Raw genomic sequence first — 25693 nt, forward strand, 5'->3', positions numbered from 1 at the left:
CCCACTCTCCTTCGCTGAGGCTGCACCGTGACAGGGAGGGTCCCCTCCCTCTGAGCATCCCACAGCCGGCTGATGGGCTACAGGACGGTGCTGGGGGAACTGAGGGCTCAGACTCCCACTGCCTCTGCTCTCGGCGCTTAGCACAGTCTTGAACAGTGTCTCCACGCGCAACCTGGGTCCTTTGCACTCTGAGCTCCACACCCCTCTGACGAATAGTCCAAAAACAGGAAGTTGGGGCAGAGGGAAACCACTGAGTCCAGTGGGAACAAGCCAGGCCTACAGTCAGGGTGCTCTGTGTGGTGATGCTGACACAGGGCTCTGGCACAAGGGGTACCACAGAGGCGTATCCTGGGTCCAGAACTCTCTTCTGAGCTGGTCCCAGGGTGCACTCTGAGGGATTTGTGCCAGGCAGGCAGATTCGATCACTGATCTGTTGTCAGGCCAGAGTACCCAGTGGTTGCGCCGACAGCTGACTGGAACTCCAGCAGCAGATGACAGAAACAGCAATGTGACTCACAGAGCCAGAAGACACTCGGAATGTGGCCCCCCGGGTGCCTAGGAGCCATTGGCATATCTCTGCCACCTCCTTCCCAGGGAAGAGCCATTCCAGAAAGGAGGGTCGCAGCATCTTAAATGCATTCGGATGAGAGCGCCAGGGCCACGTGCTGGCTGTCTCCTCACAGGCTGGCTGCCTGCAGCCTAGGGCGTGGCCATACTCCACGTGAGGAAGCTCACCCAAGCCTCAGACTCCAAAGGAAAATGTCATGTGCCCTTGGCCTGTGCCAACACACCAGCCCTGGTGGCAGAATACATCCACCCAGAAACCAGTGAATACCTAGTTTGTGGGCACCTTGTCTTCCATTGGGCACCAGGATAGAAGAGAATAGCCCATGCCCCGTGTGGCCCAGCCTATCTCCACAGATCTTTCTAGTACTGCAGGGTACATGGCTGTCACTGCCATGGCAGATTGCTGTGGTCTAGGGTACTAAGAATGGGCTGATGTGATGAGCGAGAAGATGTGTGGAGAGCTTCAGGAAGACAGTGAGAGGTGGGTTATCTGGCCCTTCCCTGCTGAGGGGAGGGCTAGGTGTGAGAGGGGATGTGCCCGTTTCACTCTAGCCATGAGGCTGGTGACACAACTCAGGTGCAGTACAGAACCTGCTGGCATCACCGAAAAGTGGTGGCACAACTCTGCCCTCCATAGCTGCGTGCCCCCAGGGAATGGAAGCAAACTGCCGGAAGGCACCTCACTTGTCTTCCTGGGCTACTGGAGGCTTCGGGCTGGCGGCAAAGCTATCAGGACCATGATTCTCAGTGTGGTGCTAGGCCAGTGGAACCAGCAGTCTCACAGAGCTTTCCGACATGGCTGGCTTCTTACCGGCTGGGCTCAGTAACACTCTGACAGTGAAATTCTGCCAGTTGTGAGCCTGGGACACTCTGCTATAAAGACAACATGTCTGCAGCAATGTGGCCATGGGCTGCACCCTCTAGGCCATGGGCAATAAAACAGAAGCTAGAAAGTTCTTTGATAGCTAAGGCTCTTGTTAAGATGTAGATCCCAGCATTCAGGAGGTGGGGGAAGAATGACCACAAACTGCAGCCCATCCTGGCTACACAGCAAGACCATGTCCAAAAGGAAGTTTAAGCCGGGTGTGGAGGTATGGCCTGAAATCCTAGCCACCAGAAAGCTGAGGAAGGAGGGTCATCAGTGAGGCCATCCTAGGCGACATAGCGACCCTCACCCTCAACACCCAAACAAAGAAAGGAGACGAAGCATGTGATGAGAAAATCTCAGTGTGGAAATTCTGCAGCTAATGGTGCCACCGCGTCATGCGTGCTGGCGCTGGCCATCCTGCGCGCTGTGCCTTGCCTGTGGTCCTGGCCTGGATGAGCAGAGCTCATCCGTCTGGCCCACTCACTTCATACTGCACTGCCATATATAAGCCATGTAATCGCACACACACACATAATTTCCCTGTGTAATTCCAAGTCATTAGCTCCGCATCTGGTGTTTCTCTGGTGTTCTGTCAGCTATTTTTCTCAGTTCTGGGACCAAACATCTGACAAAGCAGCTTGAGGCCCATGTTTTGAGGTACAGCCCGGCATGGCCGGGAAAGCATAGCTGTTGGAGAGGAAGGCTGCCTGTTCACATCTTGATGGAGCAGGTATCAGACAAAGGATAGAGTGGCTCGGTCTGTGGAACTTGAAGGCTGATCTTCATGACCTGTCTTTGACTACAATCACCTCCTAAAGGTCCAGAGCCTCCCAAAGGGCAGCACTAACTGGATGAGCCTGTGCCCATCCAAACTGCAACTCATGTTTTCCCATGCTTGTTTGCTTGATTGTAACTCCTGACCTGGAAGAATAAAGAAGACACTGTTGGGCTCAGACAGTGGTAAAGGCAAGCATGACAGTCTAAAGTGCCGAATCCCTGACAGGAAAAGAAGCCTCAGATTCAAGGCTCTTTCTCCTTCCCAGCCATCCCTGGCCTCCAGTCTCCCCACCTCAGCCTCCTGGGTAGCTGGGGTCACAGATGTCTACTTGAGAAACTTGCCTGGCAGCAAGTTATATTTGCCTCAAAACAAGTTGGTTCTTTCTTAAAACAACAACAACAAAACCACTTATTTTTTAACTCCTTTTGTAAAAAAGGAGTTGCTTTCATTTTATGTGTATGAGTGTTTGCCTGTGTGTATGAAAGTGCTGTGTGCGGGCAGTGCCCACAGAGGTTAGAAGAGGGTGGCAGACCCCTTGAGTTACAGACAGTTGTGAGCTGCCGTGTGGGTGCTGACTCAGGTCCTCTGCAAGAGCAGCCAGTGCTCTTAACCGCAGAGCCTCGAGACTGCTTTGAAAACAGCATGAGACCAATTTTATGAAACCAAGGACCCTTGAGCCCACAGATAGTAAATAAAATACAAGGGCCCTTCTCCCTTGTTTGTTTTTAAGATACCTTTGATCTGTTCCTTGAATTGTTCACACATTTACGCCGTCTATTTTAACGCTATCCGCCATTTTTATTCCGTTCTCTGTGCCCCCATCCTGTCTCCCTCTCAGCTTCCTATCTTCCTAACCCTGAGTCTGTGAATGGGTGTGAGAGTGTCCGCTGGGGAGAGTGACTGCACCTCCCCCAGCAACCGCTGACTGCTAACTCCCTCCCCAGTCATGCTGGCGTTGCGACTGGCCTGCTCTTGTGTGGGTCTGTGCAACGGTGGCGCCATGCCGCTTTGCCGCGCTTCCCACCCATCTCCTACCAGTGTTTCTGCCTACTCAGCAGGGTTCCCGGAGCCTTCTGTGGGGTAGGTTGGTACAGATGGTTTGTGCACAGTGGAACACTCACAGTACAAGGACACTTCTGTCATTTGTGTTATTAGAAGGCGGTCAGTGAGACAAGCCAGGGGTCAGGGCCAGCATGCCGAGCCTGTGAGCGACACCTGCTACAGTGCCATTTCAGTAGCTAGAACAACTTGGAGAGGCCAGCACCTCAAGTCTGTGGCTTCAGCCTTCACATCCTGAAGCCTCAGCTGACATCTGAGGGCTTCGCTCTCCTTCCTTCAGTGTGTTATACCGATGAGATTTTTGTTTTTATTTATTTTGAGGCGTAATCTTATACTCTAGCCCAGGCTGGCCTGGATTCACTGTACAGCCCAAACTAATGGCAATCCTCCTGCTTCAGCCCCCAATGGTAGGGTCACTGGTGTGAACCACAGGCCTATTTTATGCCAAGCGCGTGCACACACACACACACATACATACACACATATACTTGGAAACAGGTTATCATGTAGTGCAGGCTAGCTTTGACCAGACTAGGTGGCTGGGAATGGACTTGAACATCGGGTCCTTTTGCCTCGGCCTCACACGAGTGCTGAGAGTACATGTGTCTGTCACTCTGCCTGGACTGTAGGATACTGGGGATGGAACTCGTTATGCACGCTAGCCGAGCACAAGCACTCTGAAAACCAACATATCCCCCATACCCTGACCGCATTCTCAGTGGCGACTGGCTGGCTCTGTGTGTCAGCTGGACACCAGCTAGAGTCCTCAGGAAGGAGCTCCGTGGAGGAAATGTCTCCATGAGATCCAGCTGTAAGCCATTTTCTCAATCAGTGCAGGAGGGCCCAGCCATGGTAGGTGGGGCCCACCCCTGGGCCGGTGCTCCTGGGTTCTATGAGAAAGCAGCCGAACAAGCCAGGGGAGCCAGCCAGTGAGCGGCACCCTCCATGGCCTCTGCGTCAGCTCCTGCTCCAGCTTCCTGCCCTGCTTGCCCTCCTGTCCTGACTTCCTTTGGTGAAGCTGGAGGAAGTAAACCCTTCAGGGTATTTTGTCACAGCAATAGAAATTAATTAATTAATTAATTAATTAATTCAGTGGTGATTCCTTTTATACAGGGCCTGCCGCATTTGTGACATTCCATTTAGCTGAAGGCCTTTCAAGCTATTTCTACACTTGCCTTCAGTGTTAGGCAAGGGCTATTTCAGAGGCAACTAAGCTACGGTTGGCACTTGGTTGTTACCTGAGAGCAGTACCGTCTTGTGAAAATCAGACGGCAAGGGTCTGGATAACTGTGTGGTCTGCAAAGAAAGCTTATCCTAGCACGCCTGGACCCCTTGGGGGTACATCTGCTTCCCTGTGGAAACTTTCCATCCTCTTCAGTTTGTTTGCAGACAGCAAACCTCCCGGAGTTCTTGTGATTTCTGAAATTCCAGGATTAGCTTGGCCATTTTTGGAAGTTTAAGCTTTTGGTTTGTCCTGCACTTAAGTTGATGGGATGCAGGTTCCTGACACTGACCAGCATCTGCTGACCAGAGTTCTTTAATTCCTGTTTAGGACCCTGAATGACATTTAAAGACATAGCCCTGAGATTTAATTGACTGTGTTTTGGGGGGACGGAGCTGCCTCACAGTGGCAAGCATCGGAAAGCCAAGGCTTTGAGAGGCCCTGGTTCAGAGCTCTTCGGACAGAAAAGAAGCTTTGGCGCTTTGGGGCACCTCCCTCATACTGATTGCTTCTCTCTCTCTCTCTCTCTCTCTCTCTCTCTCTCTCTCTCTCTCTCTCCCCGGGGATGGTGGTAGTGAGACAAGGTAGTAATCCTATAACCCAGGTTGGCCTTGAATTAACACGAGCCTCCTGCCTAGGCTGCAAGGGGCATGAGCCGAGCACTAATGAGCGGCGGGTCAGTGCCCGGGTCTGGACCCTGCCCAGTGTGGTGGACCGCCCAGCAGGCAGCGCAAACCCGAAACGCTCACGCGAGAGCGCGGAAGAACGACAATGGTTGAGAGCCAGGTTGGGCACGTGCAGAAAGAAGTTTCCTTTGTCAGCAGTGCCACGTGGCGCCATGGCAGGCTTTGCCTGGAGTTAACCCCAGTGGCCATTGCCAACCGCGGTGCGCGTGCCGGGGGCACTCTGCAGCCGCCCCGGAGACGCCCTAGGGTCCCGGAAAGCGCCCCCCGCGGTGGGGAAAAACTGGAGGGCCGTGCGAGGGGGAGCTGGGGGAGGGGCTCTCCTGGAGAAAGAACTCGGGATGGAAGCGGGTCCTCGGTGCTGACAGAGCTCAGGGGCGGCTCGCGGTGGGGACCGGTGCGGGGGAGCGCATAGGTGGCCGGGAGGTTCCGGGGCCTCAGCCAGGGCGGAGGCGGGCGCGGCGGGCAGGACGGGCGGGGCAGAGACGGCGCTCCGGGGCGGAGGCGGGGCTCCGGGGCGGGGCGCAGGCGGCCCCGGGAGGAGGAGGCTGAGCTCCGAGGAGGGAAGAGGCGGGGGCGGGGCTCCGGGGCGGGGCGGGGCTCCGGGGCGGGGCGCGGGCGGTGGCTTCGGGAGGAGGAGGCGGAGATCCGGGGAGGGGAGCGGGGGGGGGGGGGGGGGGGGGGGGCTGGGGGGGGGGGGGGCGGAGATCGGGGGGGGGGGGGGGGGGGGGGCGGGGCTCTGGGCGGAGGCGGCCCCGGGAGGCGGTGCTCGCGCCGGGACGCGCGGGCCGGGGATGGCGTCGATGGCGGCGGCGATCGCGGCGTCGCGCTCGGCCGTCATGAGCGGGAACCGGCCGCTGGACGAGCGGGAGCGGAAGCGCTTCACCTACTTCTCGTCGCTGAGCCCCATGGCCAGGAAGATCATGCAGGACAAGGAGAAGATCCGGGAGAAGTACGGGCCCGAGTGGGCGCGGCTGGCGCCCGCGCAGCAGGACGAGATTATCGACCGCTGCCTGGTGGGGCCGCGCGCGGCACCGGCCGCGGACGCGGGGGACGTGGGGGACCCGGCGCGCTTCCCCGGCCTGCGCGGGCCCACGGGCCAGAAGCTGGTGCGCTTCGGCGACGAGGTGGGTACGGCGGGACTGGCCACTCGGGGCGGGGTGGGGGTTCGGCAATCTCCGGGAGAAGGGACCTTTAACGACAAGGTGGGAGCCGTAGAGAGATCACGCGGACCTGGTTCCTCCCCTTAGCAGCCTGGTCCTAGGTGAGTTTTCCGGGGGTGAAGCGGGAGTGATGTTCAGGCCACTGGGCGCTCAGTGGCCGAGTGTAGGCGGACCTCAGTGGGGGAGGTGGGGACTGCCAGGCACCGCCACCCTGGGAGATGTCCCTGGAGGACCACAATGGAGAGTGTGTTTGGGTGTGACGCGGGAGAAGTTTAGATGCCCCCAGCAAACCTGAGTGTGGAAGCCTGGGGCTCTGGACGCTGCGGGAAGAAAGAAAGAAACTACTGGAATTGCCCTAGGCTGACCCTGCTCTTAGGCTCGAGGGCCGGGAGGCTGCGCTTCTCAGCGACCTGCTGTTTTATTTGGAGATGGTTTCCCAGAGTGTATACTTGGACCTCAGAGACTTGGTTTTAAAGGACAAAATCAGGAGCAGCCAGAGTCGTGAAAAGTCCGTTTGGGTGGGGGCGGTTTCCTAGCGGAGGAGAGGCCAGGAGAGCCCCACCCCCCACCCCGGGATGTGCCAGGCGGAGGGAATACCAGTTAAGAATGAGATTTCCATCCGATTTTTCAGGGATCTGTTTGTGACTACAGACCGCTTCAGGGGATTGTGAGGGCCGAGCCGACCGCACTTTCCTTCTGCTCTCCATCCCACTTGAAACTCTGAGCGCTTTGCCAGGAAAAACAAGGGTGTGGTGGGAGATGAAAATATAAGTCTTAAAATATATTCCTGGATCTGAAACATTTCATTGTGAAAATATGCACCTCCATAAAGACATGCGGAAGGAGTTTGTGCTCGGCTCCGGGTGAGGAGCAGCCAGGCAGCTCCTCCTTGGCAGTGTCTCAGTAAATCTAAGAGGAAGCAGCCCTGTCCGTACTTAACAAACGCAGAGATTGGCTGTCCCTCCCCTTCCCCTATATAAAAAAGCCACTTTGTAGCCAGGGTCACTGACAAGGAGAGATTTGTGTGCTCACTTCTCTTGTTATCCAGCTGCTCGCCTGGTGCCGTGTGCCTGTCGTATTTTAAACAACAGCCCTGTTTCTGCATCTGTGGACTAACGTGGTCTAGAGCACGTGGGTGTCGGGAGATAGTTCCACCGGAAGACTCGTGCATCCACGAGGATCTCTAGCAACCACGAGCGGAGGCTCACACTCAGCTCAGGCGTGTGCGTCCTGTGCTGGGCGGCAGATCTAGGCAGATCCCTGGCCAGCCCAGCCTATTTGTCAAGTTCCAGACTAATGAGAGAGCCTGCCCCCAAAACAAGGCGGTCAGCAGCATCTAAGGCTGACCTCTGACCTATACTTAGACCTGCGAGGTCCCTGACCTCAGGAGGCAGATGGCCAAACAGCCTGCAGGACACAGCCAGGGTGTATGTGTCTGTCTGCAGCAGTGAGAGGGTTAACAGCACAGGGCCTGGAAGTCCCACTAGAACCCATGAGAGGTTGGCACCAAATTGAAGTCGGTCAGTTGCCTCACCATTGCCCCAAGGGGTCATTCATGTGGACCAGAGCCTGTCCCCAGCTGACAGGTGGGGGTGCAGTTGGCGGGGATGGCTCCCAGCTAGCTGAGTTGACACCCGAATAAGTGACCCCAGATTTGTCTCACATGACCCCCAGCTGGCACGGTGCCAGGGCTCCACAGCCCGTCCCACTACCCCAAAGGATGCTGCCTGTTTCTTTGAATCGTATCTTCCATTGCCAGTAAAATGTTGTGCCCCTCGCCAGGGAGATGGCTCAGTGGTTAAGGAGCATGGGGTGCTCTTTCAGAGGAGCCGTGTCCAACTTCCAGCACCCACGCGGCAGATCACACGTGTCTGTACCCCTAGATCCAGGGGACCGACACCCTCACACAGACACACATGCAGGCAAAAACACTAATGCATGTAAAATAAAAGAAATTATTTTTTAAATGTGCTCCTCATAGTAATGCCGGCTAGTCATTTTTTTTTTCTGTCATTATTTTTAGTATTGTCTAGTCGTTTTTATGTCTTTCAGGAACAAATAGGGTCCTAACTACAGGCTGATGATCACAGATCTTGGCGACTCTGGATGTAGTCAGGTGTCCTTTGCTTGTGTGCACAGGACAGGTGCAGCAACGTGACACCTCGTGTGCGCGTGTGAGTGTGCGTGTCAGTGTGTGCGTGTGTACGTTTGCCCTGCTCTCCATAAAGCTGGATGATCCTGGTCTCCTGTAGAGATTGTGGTCTTTGCTTTTAAGTGATGAGGCAAAGAGGATGTGTCGATATTTTAGCTACTTTGGGAATCAGCTGAGCAAGCATTTCTCTAGGCTGATGTGGAGGCACCCTGGATTCAGGGGCTTCAGCGCCCCCAAGCCCCATTGGCTTCCACCAGCTGCACCGAATCCCTGCTGTGTTGACTGAGTTCAGGGCGCCCCTCTGGCAGGGCAAAGCATACCGTGGAATCAGTGGTTTGGGACAGGCAAAGACCCTGGGGGTGCCCTCTGCCTTGCAGATTTTCTTGAGATCATTAAAGCAGGTTCTTTGGTGGATGCTGTTATCAGCCTGGCGGCTCCCTTCCTACTCTGGGAATGGCTTTCTTTGGCTGAGAAGGGATCCAACAAACCCAGAACTCTTTTAAGTTTACAGGAATTTCTTGCACCCATTTTCTGCCCCCAGCCCTGACTTCTGGCCACACCCGGCAGGATGGGGAGTTCCGGGGTTCCAAGCACTACTTTTTTGTTTGGTTGGTTTGATTTTTTGAGACAGGGTTTCTCTGTGTAGCCCTGGCTGTCCCAGAACTCACTGTGTAGACCAGGCTGGCCTTGAACTCACAGAGATCTGCCTGCCTCTGCCTCCCGAGCACTGGGATTAACGGCGTGTGCCGCCCCCTCCACCACCTAGCTAACGCTGCCGTTCTCTTAGGTCCACACAGAGCCGTGCAGAGGTGCTGGCACTCCTTGGTGGGGAAACCTCGCTTCTGTGGCCTCTGCCTGCCTCTGCCCCCTCTCCGTGAAGTGGGTAGAGCTGGGCAGGACTGAGGCACAGGCAGCCCCGAAGCCCTTCACCTGGATCCTGGAGACTGGATTTTTAAGACCCTGGAGCCAGATCGCCCCAAATGTCTTAGGCAGTTTACATGCCCCTCCTGCTTGAGCGCCCTCCTCACTCCTGGAATTCTCCTTTTTATTGGGTGACTTCGGCCAGATGCTTAACCACTGGGTCTGGGACATGAGAGGGCTTTCTGTCCTCTGCTACTTCAGCAAATTTTTTAAAACACTTTTTACACACTCTCTCTGTATATACACGCACACACACACACTCGCAAACACAGGCACAGACCAAATCTAGGGTGTTTCTCTGTAGCTCTCCACATTGTTTGGGGTCAGAGTCTGTCTAGCTGAGGGCTCAGCAGTGCAACTGAGCTGGCTGGCCACTGAGCCCTCGGGATCCTGTCTCTACCTCCCAGTGCTGGGCTGAGGGTGTGTACTGCCGTGCCCTGCCTTGTTCCTGAGTACTGGGGAGTCAACTGGGTCCCCCTGCTTGTGTCACAAACATGCTGTCCCCTGAGCTGTTCCCAGCCCTCAGCCTTTCTCTGGGTGGGGGAGTGATTGAGAGTTGGCTTCTCCGTGTGTTGGACTTGATTTTTAAGGAAGGTGGGATGTGTGAGCCACCCTTCCCCCGTGTCTGGGTATCCTGTGTGTTTGGTCTCTTGTGTCCCTCCGCTGGGGCCCTGGGCTGGGCTGCCGAGCCAGCACTAAGAGCTGTGCAGAGGCTAGGAAGGGAGGCCCTGGGCCGTCCCTCTCTCCCCTGCACACTGATGGCTTCCCAGCTTGATGGCGCTTGGCCTGGTGCCCAGAGCTGAGCCAGCAGGGGTGTCCTCCCTCCCGGGCGCCTCGGCTGCCGGCTTCCATGGGAGGTGGCCCAGTGGCAGCCTGAGAACTGGTTCTGCAGGGACGAAAGGGTCACTTGGTGCCATCAGGGAGGGCAGGAAATGCGTTGGCAATCTTAGAGTTGTCTTTGATGGACAGGAAGCACACCCTAAGGGAGAGGTTCCCAGAGTGCTGAAAGTAGCCATTTCTCTAGCAGAGGGACCGAGGCATCCCTGCTGGCCCTTTGACCTCCCTCCTCCTGGTCCGTTTCCTCTTCTCATGACCGTGAGCAATGGCCCTGGCCAGGCCCATGTTTCTGAACTTGTGTTGCTAGTGGAATGTGTCACAAGCTCAGTCACCAGGGCTTTCTGTTTGGAGATGCAGCTCTGAACCTTAGTTCTGGACCCTTACTTCAGCAGAGAGAAATAGACTGCAAGCTGAAAGTGTGAGCACAGTTGCCACAGACAGGCTGGTTTTTTTAAGGCAGATTTTAGTGGTTCTTTTCAGGCTCCCATCCTTTCTGTTCTTCTGTGCTGGAGAGGGAGCCCGGGCTCCGCGTGTGAAGCAAGTGCCCAACCATCAAGCTACGGAGGCCCTTTCTCTTTCTAACTGTGTGTTTTGAGACGAGGTCTTGCAAGTTGCCCGGCTTGACCTTGAACTCAAGGCACGGCTTGGGCTTAGAATCCTCCTGCCTCAGTCTCCGAAGCAGGTGGGAGTGCAGGCCGGTGCCACCATGCTGGGCTTGCCGGTGTTTTTTTTTTTTTTTCTTCACAGCGAACGTCGAGAGAATGATCACCTCATTCCTTTGTGTTTTCATTTATTCGTGGTGCTGTAGAGTAAACAGCCTGGGACGCACCAGGCTGACCCTCTGCCATGGAGTCACCCACACCCCCAGCCTCTTCCTGTTTCTTTAAATTGATGTGCTGGGCTGTGTGTGTGTAGAAAGTGTGCACACACACAGGAGGATGTGTGCCTGAGTGTACACGCTGCAGTTCATATGTGGAGATAAGAGCATGATTTTGGACTCTTTCACCTTTATGTGGGTTCAGGGCGTTGAACGCAGGTTGGCCAGGCTAGTTTGGCGAGTACTTTTACTCTCAGAAACTCCTTCTCATCAACCCTCATTCCTGTTGTTTTTTTTTTTTTTAATTTAATACTTTAAAAAATAAACAAATGCTTTTTTAGTTTTTAGTTAACTTTTATGTGTATGTATATCTGTGCACCATGTGTGTGCCTTGTGCCCACAGAGTCCTAAAAAGGGGTTGGACTCTGTGGAGCTGGAGTTACAGATGGTTCTGAGCCAGTACAGGCGTGCTGAGGTTCGACGCAGGGCCTGGACCTGAACAAGCTGTGAGCTGTCCTTAGTGTTCCTGTAGCCTAGTCAGGAGACAGGCTCCGGCTCTTTGCTCTCTGAGTCACCCAGCAGCAGCCCAAGGAGGCCGTTGTCAGCTCAGCGGCCTGCTTTCCTCTCTTCCGTCAGGTCTCGCTCTTGCCGGTGGCAGCGCTCCCTAGCCTGAGCCACAGCCACTGCTTGTCCCCCAGACACTCCCCGATCCTGGGCTTTAGAGGCGTCGTGGCCATTTGCGGTCCCAGGGCAACCGACCGTGTTTCTGGGACTTAATAGTTGGGGTTCTCACTTTTGGAACCCGGCAATCCTCGCAGAAGGTGCTAGTTAAACTGCGGAGGCTGCTTTGTGGTCAGGGTGTGCGCAGAGAGCAGGCCGGAGGCCCGGCGTTCTGAAACATTGTGATTAAACAGGCTCTGCAGTGGTTAGTGTGTGACCTTAGATGTCACCAAGAACAAAGGCGACCTTGCAGGCTTATCATTTGCCCTCGGGGACTGACTTGGAGGGGAGCGCAGTGAGTCGGTGGGAAGCTGGGCAGTGTTTGCAGGGGGCCTTTGCTCTCAGGGTAGCTTTTACACACCTGGTCACACCATCTCCGATCCTTCTCCCAGGAGAGTTGGAATCAGACTGCCATCTGCCGGGTTGGCAGTTCCGATGAGTAATTAGTAATCAGCTCCGCCTAGTCTTCCCAGGACTTTTGACTTCATGCAATGTATGTTACACAAAACTCGAGGTTGCAACCAGGTCTTTTTCTTTTTTTTAAGACGGGGTCTCTGGCCAGGTGTGGCATTGCACACCTGTAATCCCAGCACTCTGGGAGGCAGAGGCAGGCGATCTCTGTGAGTTCGAGGCCAACCTGGTCTACAAGCAAATTCCAGGACAGCCAGGGCTCCACAGAGAAACCCTGTCTCAAAAACTAGCAGAACGGTGAAAGACGTGTGTCAGGATTCCCAGGCAGCCCTTGAACTCACTGTGTAGCTGAAGACCATCTTGCACTTCTCTTGCCTCCACGTCTCGAGCGTTGAGCTCATAGGTGTGCACCACTGTGCTCTGTTTGTGCAGGACCAAACCCAGAGCCTTTGTACACACCAGGGAAGCACTCCACTGAGCGAGCTCTGTTCACAGCCATTTCTGATGGCACAGCATTATTCTACACGTCTGCCACCCCCCCGTCTCCCATTGTTGAGTTATTTAGTTATTTATTCTCTGCACAGAGTCCTGTGGCTCAGGCTGTCTGGAGCCCATCCTCCTGTCTCAGCTTTCTGGATGTTGAATCGGTGGGGCTGCTTGTGCCCGGCCATGGTTGGTTGTGTTTTGGTTTTGAGACAAGGCTGCAGTGTGCCCTTCTGTTTGGCGTGGAGCTTACTCTGTACACCAAGCTAGCCCTGAACTCACAGAGACCCGCCTGCCTCTGTCTCCCGTGAGCCGTGCCAGGGGCTTGTGCCACACGCCTAGCCCCAGCCGTGTTCTCTTTGCCTAACTGATGAGAGTGCATCTGTGTGTGGGACTGTGTCTGTCTGAGAGTGTATCTGTGTGTGAGAATGTCTGTGTGGGGTGTGTCTTTTGTGAGTTTGTCTGTGGGTGCGAGGTTGTGCAGCCGTTTGTACTGGCTGCCCAGAGCTTGCACACTCACTGCCAATGCTCCTGCCTCGCTTCTCTTCACTGTGTCATTCTTTGTGGACTACGGAGACCCACACGGCTTCGCTGCCATGAACAAATGGCTGACACCCGGGTGAGGCCGCCGGGACCTCGTGGGACCCCAGAGCCGAGCCCCGAGCAGGCCACGGCCGCCAGGACCCCGTGGGACCCCAGAGCCTCGGCCTCCACTGACCCCACACACACAGCGGGCAGGCCAGGGTACACAGCTGGGCAGGCCCAGCTCCCACCCGTGTGACCACGCTGCCATCTCTGTCCACTATTGAGACTTGGACCCCCGAGGGGAAGTGTGTAATCCAGACGGTCCTCTTCTCTGCACCAACATGGAGTGTGAACAGTGTCGTCCCACCCAGGCCAGCGCTGTCTGCCCCGCTGCGTCCCTAGAGCCTAGAGCTTTTGGGTCCTTGGCTGGCCGCAGAGGCTTCTGGGTCGTTACCTCGCCGCCTCCTTTTGTCGTCGCTCCGGCCTGGACTGGACTCACGTTCCTCCGGGAGCCAGGCGTGTTTGGAGGGGCGGGGCTTAAACACTGGGAATAACTGGGTTTAGCCGAAATTCCAACGTGGAATGCAGTGACCCTGGTCTTGTTTTTAGAAGTTTTTCCGTGTGATTGTGTAATGCAAAATAGCCCAAGCGGCCGGAGCGAGGCTCGGTGGTCCAGAGTGCTGGCTCCCCTCTCAGAGGGCCTGAGTTTGGGCTCTGGGGGAGGGGCAGGGGAGAGGTTTACCGGGGGCTGGGCCTCTGGGCCTCCAGAGCTTGGTTACCGCAGCCCACCCCCGGCGACCCCTGTTCTCAGGGCCGGGCAACACCTTGCCTGGGTTGCTGTGGTTCCTAAGTGGACCTCAGCTCGGCAGGGCTGTGGCAGGGCTGTGGCTCGGGAAAGCTGGCCGGCAGCCTGGATGCCTGATGTGTTTGCAAGCATTCCTCAGGAGTCCCCGCCATCCAAGGCCAGTCTGGGGCAGGGCCCTATGGCGTCTGAGGAAGGAGCTCTGGCCACAGTAGCCACAGTCTCGGTGGAGGCTGGAGCCAGGTCACCCAGCCAGGTGACATTAACAGAATTTGTGGGGTGCTCCGTGGAATGATACAGATACCTGGAGCTGTTTGGGGACAGTGGGGTATGAGCGGAGTACCAGTGTCACGCGCGCTGTACGAGTTTAAACGGAGCTCTATGGGAAAAGTGCACGCATAAAGTTGGGTTCAGTCCCAGTGCCACGTAAACCAGGCGTGGTAGTGATGCCCATGATCTAAGCCCTTGGAAAGTGGAAACAGGGAGGTCAGGAGTTCAAGGTCATCCCTGGACACTTAGTGAGTTTGAAACCGTGAGACTCCATAAAAAAAAAAAAAAAGACAAAAATCATTAATAAGAAAAGAAAGAATGCTGTATGCTTTCCATATTACCCGGCATGCCCGAGGGTTAGGCCATAGATGGTGGTCCCTGCAGCAGCCAGGCGCAGCCAGGTACCCTGCTGGGGCGGAGAGGAGACCCAGGCCCTTTCTTCAAGCCGGCAGCCCTGACCTGTGAGCCCAGGGTCAGTCTGGCAACAGCCCCGGAGAGGTCTGCCACTCCGGCTGTGCTGAGTCGGGGGCACCAGCAGCCCTGCTGTGATGAGACACTGGCGTTGCCTTCACGCTTTGCTCGCCGATTCCGTTCCCAGGACGGGGAGACTCGGCTGCACTGTTGGTCTCGTGGAGATGTCCTCTCTGTACAGTTCAAGTGCCCCTGGGTCGTGTATGGGTCCCACATGGCCCTGGACGGGCGTGTGCACTGGGTTGTCGGAGTTTGGGCCCCAGACTTATTCTTGATTTTTTTATTTCAGGACATCACTTGGCAAGATGAACACTCAGCCCCGTTCTCCTGGGAAACAAGAGTAAGTCGGATTAAATTTAGATGTGTTTGTCACTTTTGAAAACATACAAGTGTCTGCACCTTTTCCTTCAGCATTTGGTGGGTACAGAAGGTGCTGTATGGCCTTCATTGCTGGCCCACAGGTGACAGGGCAAAGGGGAGCTGAGCCTCCATGTGTGCGTGTGTGTCAGCCCTGCCACATCCCACTCTGGTGGTCTCCCCCCGCCCCCCGCCCCCCGTGTGTCCAGGTATATATGCACAGACACACAGGGACACATGGAAACGGACCCCAGCCTCCCAGGCACTCGTGTCTGGGTTGTCATGTCCTCCAGAGAGAGTGTCAAGCCAGGCCACAGGGCACGTCCCCATCTCCCCAGTGTCCAGAAGAAGGACCTCAGCAAGCAGCAAAACCCCAAGGAAGCAAGTGTGCTCCGGTCAGGGATGGGCGAGAGGTCACGCTCTCCTAACTCCACAGCTTTCCACGGGTGTCGTCTCCCAAGTGGGTGGTGCCTCAGGGGACGAGGGCCCGTGACTGGAGTGGGACACCCCCCACACTGCTTCTGTTCACACCCCTTGTCCTAGCTGACCCTGGCACCCCAGGGAATGGTGGAGATGAAGGTGTAAGGTCAGGACACTGATGGAGGCCTGAGGGACCAAGCAGCCTCTCATCCAGACATGTCCTTGAGTCCACCAGGACGCAGAGGGCAGGGACAGCAGCACCAGCTGGCTGACCTCAGGGAGGCGAGCTGGCCTCAACACCGATCCCGTAACATTTGAGGTGAAAGGTGGCCGGAGGGTGCAGGCATCCATTCCCGTGGACACACTGACAAATGTGGACAATGTGGCAAATGTGGACCTCACCAGCCCTCTGCACACCCCATAGAGACCTGACCATCCTGAAGTAAGGAAGTCAGCCTCTGCATCCATCCATCCGTCCTTGAGACTAAGACTCACATGTAGCCTCGACTAGCCTCAAGCTAATGTCCGTCTGACTTCACTTCCTCAGGGCTGGGATCACAGGCCTGTGTCACATGCCCAGCCCCTGTAGGGCACAGAGGGTTGGGGATGGAGGCAACTGGCTGGGAACACATCTGGGCTACCTGGGTGCTGTCTCTGCCCTCATCCTCTCTGTTGCTCAGCATCAGCATTTCTGGAGACAGAGCGGGGCTTGGAGGGTGTGAGGAGACATGAATGGCTGCCCTGTCCATTCCTTAGTCAGTTTAGAGTTACAGGAAACCTCAGCACTCGCTCCCCCTCAGCCAGAACCTCAGAGGGCCTTCCCCTCTGCTTCTACAGGACCAGCTGCTGCCTCTCAGGGACTAACAGTGACCAGGGGCCTTGATGGAGGGCTGCACACAGGAGATGGCTAGCACAGCCTCCACCACTCACCCATATACATGCTACCACAGCCTCTATCCTTCTGAGCAGGTCCCTCCCAACAATTGCACATCTGAGCCCCTTCCTCCCGGTCCCGCCCTCAGGGAACAGGCTGCATAGCCATCCGGAGAGCGGAGAGTGGAGAGCGTCGGGGTACCCCCAGCTGTGGCTCAGGGGTGTCGTTGCCCACTCAGGGCTGAAGGGCTGCTTAGTTCTACGCCGAGGCCTTGCACGCACCTCCTCAGTGTCCGTCAGTTCCTGGGGGCCCATCGGCTGCGCCCAGCCCCTCACCACCTTCTACTGCCTGTCCTTGCTCACCTGTGTGCTTGCTGGATCTTGCCCACCTTCTCTTGAAGGCTCCCCCCTGCTGTGTGAGCCCCATTTCTGGCGGTCCCCACCAAAACCATTGCGAGAACTGTGCTGAACACGCGGCTACGCCGTCTCTGATCATCCACACCTTTTTTGAAAGGAGAAACTAAGGCAGGGAGAAGTCCTCTTCCTGAGTTCTGCTCCCAACACAATACCGTTCATCCTTGGAGGACATAGGTGTCCATGTCCCTGTACCAGAAAAGGCCGAGGGCTGAGACTCCTGCCCCTGGGCCTCGCTGCCACCCTGCCGGCTGCTTCCTGTGTCTCTCAGTGACCCTGGTCTTTGCTGCCCTGGAGCCTGACTGGTGGACGAGTGTTTGCCCACCTCAAGGCTTTGAAGCTCCTTCCCGGGACAAGTGCCTTGGGACGTGGGGTGTGTGGACTTGAGGGCCAGCTCTGTCTCAGGCCGTCCGTCCATGCTGGCTCATTTCTGTACGATGCCCCTTTGCCAGTTTTGTGGTTGTTAAGGTTTGCTCGGTGCCCACTTCCCCTTTCTTTTTCAGAGCGCTGAGGGTATGGCAAGTTTGGGGGAGGTTCTCCCGAGTCTTTCTGACTGTGTGTGAATGTGAGTGTAGCTCGGCCAGCCGCTGCCAAGCCAAACAGCCCCTCTTAGCGGCACTCCCCCCCCCCCCCCGCCCCTTTTGCTGAATGTCACACATTCCTCTCCAGTGACTGGGGCATAAAAATAGAGCTGGGCTCTGCTGTGGTCTGGCCGTTTTTAGAATGGATGTGGCCAGCCGAGCCCTGTTCCCCACATGGGCTGACTGGCGCCCACTCTGCTGGCTAACCAGGTTGTTAGGGAGGTCAGGAGCCCGGGCATGGAGGGCAGGTGGGGCACTGCCATGAGCCGAGGAGACTCTTGCCTTGTCTTCCGTTTCTGTCTCCGGGCTCCCAGGTCCACTGAGTCGAGCCAGGACTGTTTCTGCCCTCAGCCCGTGCCTTGACCGTGACCCAGTCTCGCTGTTCCTCCCTGTTATTTTCTATGCAGTGTTCTTCAGGGCTGGCGCAGGAGCCTGGGCACTGAGAGGAGGCTGGCATGACTTCTTTCCCATTCCCCAAACAGACAGGCTGTTTGGAAAAGCTTGCCCTGGCGCCCCTGCTCTCCCTGTTTTCCACCTTTCCCTGTGTGGGGGTGTCCCAGGTGGAGGCGGCCTGGTCTGGCCTTCAAAAACAGTGCAGTCTCAGGAGAAATCGGGTGAGCGGCCTCGCTGGCTCCTCTGTAGTGAAAAGGAGACTTGTCTGCTCCTCATGTCATTTCTGGGGAAGGTTTCCGGTGGCACCAGGTACGTGGCACACGTTCAGTCAGCTAAAACTTCCGGCTGTTTCTTCCGGTCTGTGATGTGAAGTCGGCTAGCTTGTGTGTCAGGGATTACGGCCCGGTGGCTGCCACCAGGCGCTGGGCTCTTTCTTGCCTCGCTCTGCACCCTGGGGAGCAGGAGGGCTGCGCTGTGGGTGCTCCTCAGGCACCCCTCACCCAGCACCCAGGGCTGACACCGTGTTGCTCCCCATGGGTTCTGTTGTGTAGCCACCCACTGCCCTGTTCCATAACCTGCCTCGAGGTCCTGGGACTGTCCGAGCTCCGCCCCTTTCCCTTTCTGTGAGCCTGGAATGATCAGGTTGGGAGAGACAGCTGTCGGGAAGGCCAGTTTCCAGCCGGCCATGATGGAACCCACAGAATGGCAACCCGGGGCTCCCTGACCCAGGAGGGGGAGGGGCTGCACTCACACACAGCCTAGTTGAGCACATTCTCGTTCTTCAGCTGAGGCCACATAGACAAGGACAGGAAACAAATTCTTCCCTCCTCCCGTTCTAGCCAGAACCACTGTGCCCTGCCTCCTTTTTCTTTTCTCTTTGCCTCTTGTTTTTAAGACACAGCCTCTCTATTATGTAGCCCTGGCTGTCCTGGAAGTCGCTCTGTAGACCAGAGTGTTTTTTTTAAAAAAAAAGTGTTTAAAGTTAGAACAATGACTGGATACGATGGACCATGGGATGGGCAGGACCCTACCATTGCCCTGGGCATCATCCTTGGCAGCCTTGGGCTCCTTAGCCCTGCAACTAAGCCTTGGTCTGGACTGAACGCCCAGCTGCAGGGTCTCCTCGTAGACTAGAGACCCAGGAGAGCTGTCACTCCGCATCTCCATCTTCTCTTCCTCCTCACTTTTCCTGGAAGGGTGCTGGTGCAATATATAAAAGCCCAGCTGAGCCGGGCACACTGGCACACATCTATAATCCCAGCACTCGGGGAGACAGAGGCAGGCTATCTCTGAGTTCAAAGCCAGCCTGGTCAACAAAGTGAGTCTGGAACAGCCAGGGCTACACAGAGAAACCCTGTCTTGAGGGAAAAAAAGTCCAGGCTTGAACTTACCGTCCTCCCATGACGTGCTGAGTTCTCTAGCCGCACACGTACAGCAGAATGCTGGGCTCAGCCTCTGTTCCCTCCTTTGTAGCATGTAAACACTAAACCCTGTGCGCCCGCCACATTAAAGCCACTCAGGCATCCACTTCTGCTCTTGGCCACCGTTCCTTGCACAGCCCAAGTGTGAATGGCCGTTTCTCAGGCTGTTGATTTCTAGGTGGCTGGCTCTTGGTTTGGACCCGTATTCTTCGTGTCATCCTCCAGGCAAAGGGCACTTTGTGCTACACTGTCCTGAGCCCGCAGGGCTGTGTTCCGCCTCGTCCTAAGGTCCCTGAATGTGGATGGGAACCCTGCCGAGAGAATCTTGGAGTTAGTAAGGATGTGTGTAAATCCGTGAGGCATTCCAGGGCACCAGCCTCTGTGCAGCGCCCAGGGCAGGTCCACTGAGGAAGACGTGCAAGGGTTGCCCAGCCCTCTGGCTCTGCTGTCTCTAGGCTGCTGGGGTTCTGCCATTCAACCCTAACTGGCTAGGGAACAGGAAGGAAGCCTGACTATCTTCCCCCTTCTCTCTCTCCCCCGTGCTTGCACACTGTCACTGTCTATGTTAAATTACTATTTTTTTAACTTCTCTCAAATTACCAGGTGACGCCATGTTGTCTCAGTGTTTTGTGAGTTGGCACAGGTTGAAATGATTCCTCAGTTGATCAGGGATGACCCTGCTGTCCAGCTGAGGCCAGTGCAGAGCAGCTCTGTAAAGCCACTTGGCAGGATCCATCCGGAGCCAGAGTAGACAGTTTAAACCTTTGCCTTCTGATTTTTTGTTCCTGCCAGTCTGAAGACATTTATCTCGAACTGGACAGCCGTGTGCACAAAGATAGTCCCCGTGACCGGAGTGCAGGAGTGAGGGTCAGCAGGGGTAGACTGATGAAGAATGTGAAGTGCATCATGGGACAGACACTGAGTGAAGTGTTCACAGCCACTAGAAGTGGGGCCAGGAAGATGGCTGCCAGTAGATTCTCTCCCTACAAGTATGTGCTAGCTTCAAACAAACAAACAAGAAAGACCTGCCATGGTGCCAGGCACTTGTTTGCCCAGTGCTGATGGCGTAGAGACAGATCCCGGGACTGCAGGCCAGCCAGCCTCGCTGCGTAGGGAGTTCCTGACCGGTGAGAGAGACTCTCTATCAAAGAACAAGGTCACAAAAATCAGTCTTAGTGAGCAAACGGCTGCTCACCCAAACTGCGGAGCCGGCAGCTGGCCAAAGTCCAGCATGGTGAACCGGAGTGTTTTATTGGGGGTGATTTGCAGGACTGGGGCGGGGGGGTCTTAAAGGAGCAGAAATGACTCAGTGCCATCTGCATCACCAGAAAACCCCATTCCAGCATAGGTGACAGCTCAGCCAAGCTGGAGACCTGGAACAGCGGGAACAGCAGGCGACACAGCAGGTCAGGGAGCGTTTCTCCCATGAGACTCAGCTGGTCTGAGTCGCCTCTGCTTGTGTGACAGCTTCTCTCAAGTCCTCAGTGCGTGGACACACTTGGGAGGGAGGAGCCTAGCAAATTTGGTCAGTTTCAGGGACTTCCTAAAGCTACTGAGTTGTTTACTTCCTGAGTCTCAAGGAGATTCCTTACTAAATGGAATTTTTTATCTCCAAGGAATTTACCATACAACATGGCACCTGGGGAACACACTTGAAGTTGTCCTCTGGCCTCTACATATGCGCACACACTCACACATACATGTGTGCGCACGCGTGTTGTGCGAACCAAGGAAGAGCTGGATGATGCTCATGATGTACCGAAGAAGTGACAACCCACGTTACACACCTGACAAGACCACACCTGATGTGTGAAAATGTGGCACAAAAGAAGTTACAGGGGCAGGGGTTATGGCTTTTCTCTGCTCTCCCAGCTTTATCTAATATCATTTATTATTTTATTTTTACAAGACAGTGGTGTGAGGGCGCTTGCGTGATGGGGAAGTGAGATTTTCAAGACTGGTTTTGAGATGGCGAATGGCGAGTTCTGCAGAGCAGGGCAGACGCGGCCTGCAGTTGGCGCTCGGCATCCTTGGCGATGGTTTCTGTCAGAACTGCTTGTTTGCACTGTTTCAGAGGTCACCATGGTTGACTGGTCAGGGAAGTGGCCGGCCTGTGCACTATCACGTGCGGTTTGAGCTCTGCTCACGTAGCCTCCCTTTGCTCTCCGTGTTTGCTGCAGGAAGCAGGCCTTTGATGCTCTGAGGTGCCCACACAGCCATCCCACCTGCCTGCTGGGCCAGCCATGTGCTCTCAGAGCCAATGGGGAGTCTTCTTATTCTTATCAGAGACAGGGTTTCCCTGTGTAGTCCTGGCTGTCCTGGACTCACTTTGTACACCAGGCTGGCCTTGAACTCACATAGATCCTCCTGCCTCTGCTTCCCTGAGTGCTGGGATGACAGGCGTGTGAGCCACCAGGGATTCTTGGTCACTGTTATGACTGTGAGAGCACACGCTGTTGAGGGTGTGCTGTGATGGGGCGTGGCCTCGTAGTTCTTCATGTGTTTCAGACGGGGAGTAAGGACTGATGTGAAAATAGACACTTGGGACCAGCAGACAGAGAGCTCTGCCCGGTGGGTGCTAAGGCTCGCTCTCATTTGTGTCTTTTTTTCTGTCTCCGCACAGAGTCAGATGGAGTTCAGCATCTCGTCCTTATCCATCCAGGAGCCCAGCACAGCCACCGTGACCAGTGATCCCAGGGCCCTGGCCAAGGCCCCTCAGGGCACACAGGGTGCCAGGCCTGCCCAGAGCAGCAGATCCTCCAGCCTGGATGCCCTGGGACCATCCCGAAAAGAGGAGGAAGCCTCCTTCTGGAAGATCAACGCTGAGCGCTCTCGGGAGGGGCCTGAGGCTGACTTCCAGTCGCTGACACCCAGCCAGATCAAGTCCATGGAGAAGGGGGAAAAAGTCGTGCCAGCTTGCTACCGCCAGGAGCCCACCCCGAAAGACAGGGAGGCCAAGCCTGGGCCCCAGGAACATCAAACCCTCCAGAACATGAGCGCAGAGCAAGAGGTGCCTCCATCTGTGCCAGCCCCTGCCGGCTTGCTGCCCAAGGCCACCCCCACTGAGTCCCCCAAGAAGCCACTGCCTACCCCCACCACCCAGCAAGAGGAGGAAGACGATGCTCTATTCTCAGAGCCCGCCCTTACGCAGGTGGGTGATGGCAGCAGGCTCACATGGGGAGTGGGGGGGTCTGGGGCTTGCTGGTCAGTCAGCTCAGCCCATTTTCGGAGTTCCAGGCCAAGAATAGGCCCTGTCTATAAAAAGTGTCACACGAGCGTGTCTCTCCGCTTTATAATGCTATTTGGAAAAAGTGTCACACGAGCATGTCTCTCCGCTTTATAATGCTGTTCAGATGCAGCAGAGCGCGAACCAAGAACCAGGTTGCTCTCCTTGTGTGTAGAAACCACACACAGGGCTTCCTGGGGCCCGGGGGACTGGGGTTGGATGTGACAGAGTGTCGCTTGCTCCAGATTTTGTGCAGCTTTCTGGTCCCTAGCGCTGAGGTGAATTGAGGTCAGGGGCCCCTGAGGCAGAAGCAGCTGCTGTCCTCTGGGTCGTTCTCGATGGAGTGCTTGCTGTATGTAGGTTGTGCGTGCCCGAAGCAGAGCCCACGTGTTATTTTCTCACTTTGTCCCTCTGCAGGTCAGCTCAAGCAACGTCCTCTTGAAGACGGGCTTTGATTTTCTGGACAACTGGTAAACGGTGCTGCCCGGAAGCCCCACGTGGCTGCCGCCCTAGCGTTCCGAGGAGGCGGCTCTCACTGCCCGTGTATTTTTCCGTTTTCTCAACTCTTTTCTTAGTCTTTGGGGAAACTGGGAAGTGTTGCCAGGTTTCTCCCTTTTTTGGTAAAACCAAATAGATAAATATGCTATTTTCAATGATTTGATAACAAGTTTTACAGTTGGGATTTTTAAACACTAAGAGTCCAGTGGACCTCGTAAATGAAGTTTCTGTTCCCAGCTCCATCCCACTTTCCCCTCCAACAAGGTTCTCTGACCAAGTCACAAAAGGTCGCAAAGAAGGTTCTCCCCCATCTTTGGGCCGGCCCCACCCGTCTCCTGTTGTTTTCCTGCTGGGGGCTCCCTGGATGGCTGCGGGCTGCGCGCTGTTGGGTGTCACTGTGGAAGACTCATCTTGAAATGTGCTCACCTGGTGCTCTTCCTCCACCGAAGCTGGGTGTGGCGGCATGTGTCCTTCCCCTCCCCCAAGGGCAGGACACTGACCACTGGCAGAGGTGCCAGGCGCCCTCTGAGCTGTCCTGGTGACTTACTCAGAGCTCTGGTGTTAAAGATGAGCTGCTTGCCTGTTACGTCACATCCTCGCTGTTTCACATGGGGCTGCAGCAGCTTCCTCGGCTCTGTGGGAGTTTCCTCCTGGAAGCTATCACCGTCCTGCTCATGTTTCAGCCCTGGCCACTCTGGGAGTCAGGGCGGGGACGGCTGGAGAACGGGGCTCTTCTGCCTCACTGTGTTAGAACGTTCCAGTTGGAGGCCCGCAGGCCTGACTGTCTTTTACCCCAGCCTGCTCAGGCTATACGTGAAGGAAGGACGCCATCAGCGCTTCCTGATGGTGAGGAGCAGGCGTCTCCCCCAGCGTCTGCCGTCCTCCGCCCTCACTGCTGCCCTGCCATGGCCCCGACCCACATGTACCTGCAGGAGGTGCCAGGCAGCTCCGTGAGCTCCGGGTGGCACGGTCTACCCTTCGCTGTCACTCCGTTCTCCTCACCTGAAGCCTTAATCCCCATGAGCCCTCCTCCGAGCTCCTGCTTTCAGTTCTGAAAGATGTAGCCTTCTTAATGTCTGAAGTACCTTCTGGAATATTCTATTTAGCTTCAAGGTAAAAGCACACGGCAGCATCCCCGCCATCCCCTCCTCTCAGAAAACATGCCAGAGCTGCACTTAAGCAATACTGACGTGATACCTGCCAAATAGCTTACGGCCTGGACCTCTGTGCCATGTCTTCCTTCCCTGTGGATCCGTGGTCCATAGCACTGGTGTAGCAGGAAGGAGAAGGCTTGCCCTCCCACTGGGCCAGGGTGACCCCTCTGGGCAGACAGTCTCACTTCTTACCCACGCTCCCCTGATTCCCTCCTAGGAGACCCACAGGCCTGTCTGTGAAAACATGGCAAGGTGCCGAGTCTAGGCTGCCTCTGGGATTGGCCCCTGGGCTGGGGGGCTCTCACAGTGGGTGGTGTGTCTTGAGGAGGCCTCTGAAGAGAGGGTAGAAGTCGGAGAGTCCAGGAGGCCCTAAAGGACCCGCCCGACCTGGGCAGAGTCCACACCAGGCTGGCGTCTTGGTCTCCCCCAGGGCCTGTGTGGAAGTGACTAGGAAACTGAAACTGTACTGCCACCTTCTCTTCCTCCACGCACCTTGATGAAGTAATTCATTGTTTTCCTTGAAGGCACATTCTTTGGCTGAAGCCTGGGTCTGGTTTTAGACTGCAGCACCTGGGAGGCAGCTCTAGGGCTCCGTGTCTTGATCTACGTGGCTGCGCTCCACAAAAGCTCTCAGGAACCCAGGCTCTGCCCGTCTGGGTTGTCCCTGAATCCCAGCCCTCTGGGCCGGTCGTGCTCCTGTTAGCAGCAGAGTCGGCCTCCTGGCCAGGGCACCCCTCGCGCCAGCCTCAAGAGTGGCCCTCCGTTCCACACGCCTCCCTCTCCTTTGATACATATTTTCGAAATGGTAAATTCTTACTGACAGCTTGTAATTTGGTCCTATTTTATACTACTAGCCTTTAATAAAGCCATTTTAAAAACGAGAGCTGTGTCTTGTTTCATTTTCCCCTGTTCAGGAAGATGATCAGGGTTGTGGCAGTTTAATGCCAAGGTGCATTTCCTAGGAAGATGTAAAGAAAGAGCTGCTCACCTCAGATAGACGAAAGACACTCTGCTAAGTGAGCCAGTGGCTTTCATGGGTGACCAGTACCAAGTGAACCCTGCAGCTAGAAGGGCCCTCTCAACATGGTGCCTTTTCTCAGAGCTCCACCCCTCTCCCTCCTGTATAGCCCAGAGCCACCCAAGACCACATGCGTCAGGAGGGAGTGGCAGCTGGAAGCTCAGTTTCCCTTTGTCGTGAGCTCATATCAAGCTCCCACTCCGTTCTAGTTTCCTGTGGGCCATGGTCTTTTGCTTCACAGTGGTGACAGTGTGCCATGCCTGGAGAAGACAGCATCACTACAGCATGCGATGAAGACACACCGGTGGAAGGCAGCTGGCCAGAGTCTGTACCCGCTGTTGCTGGATATTTGATCGAATTGTGAACTCTAAAACCCTGTTTCTTGTTTGGTGTGGTTGAGCTCTAACACATCTTTAATCAAAATGTTGTTTTTAAAAAAATGAAAATCCCAACTGTTATATTTATTAATAAAGACTCAGGACCTGCTGGCTCAGAGAGGCAGAGAAAGCACCCAGCTGACCTTCCTACTCAGCTCACACCTAGATGGGAAAAGCCCAGAATACTCACTAGCTCAGCTGACAGCCGAAGA

General features: G+C 55.6%; 2 protein-coding genes across 2 annotated transcripts in view; both read left to right on the plus strand.

Annotated features, from left to right (window-relative positions):
• Positions 1 to 1394, plus strand: part of Ttc13 (tetratricopeptide repeat domain 13) — a 40179-nt gene extending 38785 nt beyond the window's left edge. The window contains exon 12 of the mRNA XM_055617568.1: positions 1219 to 1394. Within this exon, the coding sequence (XP_055473543.1) occupies positions 1219 to 1394 (176 nt within the window). The remainder of the gene's footprint in view (positions 1 to 1218) is intronic.
• A 4518-nt stretch (positions 1395 to 5912) lies between these two features.
• CUNH1orf198 (chromosome unknown C1orf198 homolog) lies at positions 5913 to 24967 on the plus strand. Its single transcript, XM_055617575.1, has 4 exons — positions 5913 to 6304; positions 15039 to 15089; positions 21832 to 22359; positions 22852 to 24967. The coding sequence occupies exons 1-4, from the start codon at positions 5972 to 5974 to the stop codon at positions 22906 to 22908; spliced, it is 969 nt and encodes a 322-aa protein (XP_055473550.1). The 5' UTR covers positions 5913 to 5971; the 3' UTR covers positions 22909 to 24967.
• The last annotated feature ends 726 nt before the right edge of the window (positions 24968 to 25693 follow it).

Source organism: Psammomys obesus, unplaced genomic scaffold (assembly GCF_907164565.1).
Source record: "Psammomys obesus unplaced genomic scaffold, mPsaObe1.curated_primary_1811, whole genome shotgun sequence".
In the NCBI taxonomy this organism is placed as follows: Eukaryota; Metazoa; Chordata; class Mammalia; order Rodentia; family Muridae; genus Psammomys; species Psammomys obesus.

Coding starts and splice junctions, on each gene's coding strand:
- CUNH1orf198 (XM_055617575.1), top strand. CDS start 5,972: ATGGCGTCGATGGCGGCGGCGATCGCGGCGTCGCGCTCGGCCGTCATG. Junction 6,305..15,038: donor TGGTGCGCTTCGGCGACGAG/GTGGGTACGGCG, acceptor TTTTTATTTCAG/GACATCACTTGGCAAGATGA. Junction 22,360..22,851: donor CAGAGCCCGCCCTTACGCAG/GTGGGTGATGGC, acceptor GTCCCTCTGCAG/GTCAGCTCAAGCAACGTCCT.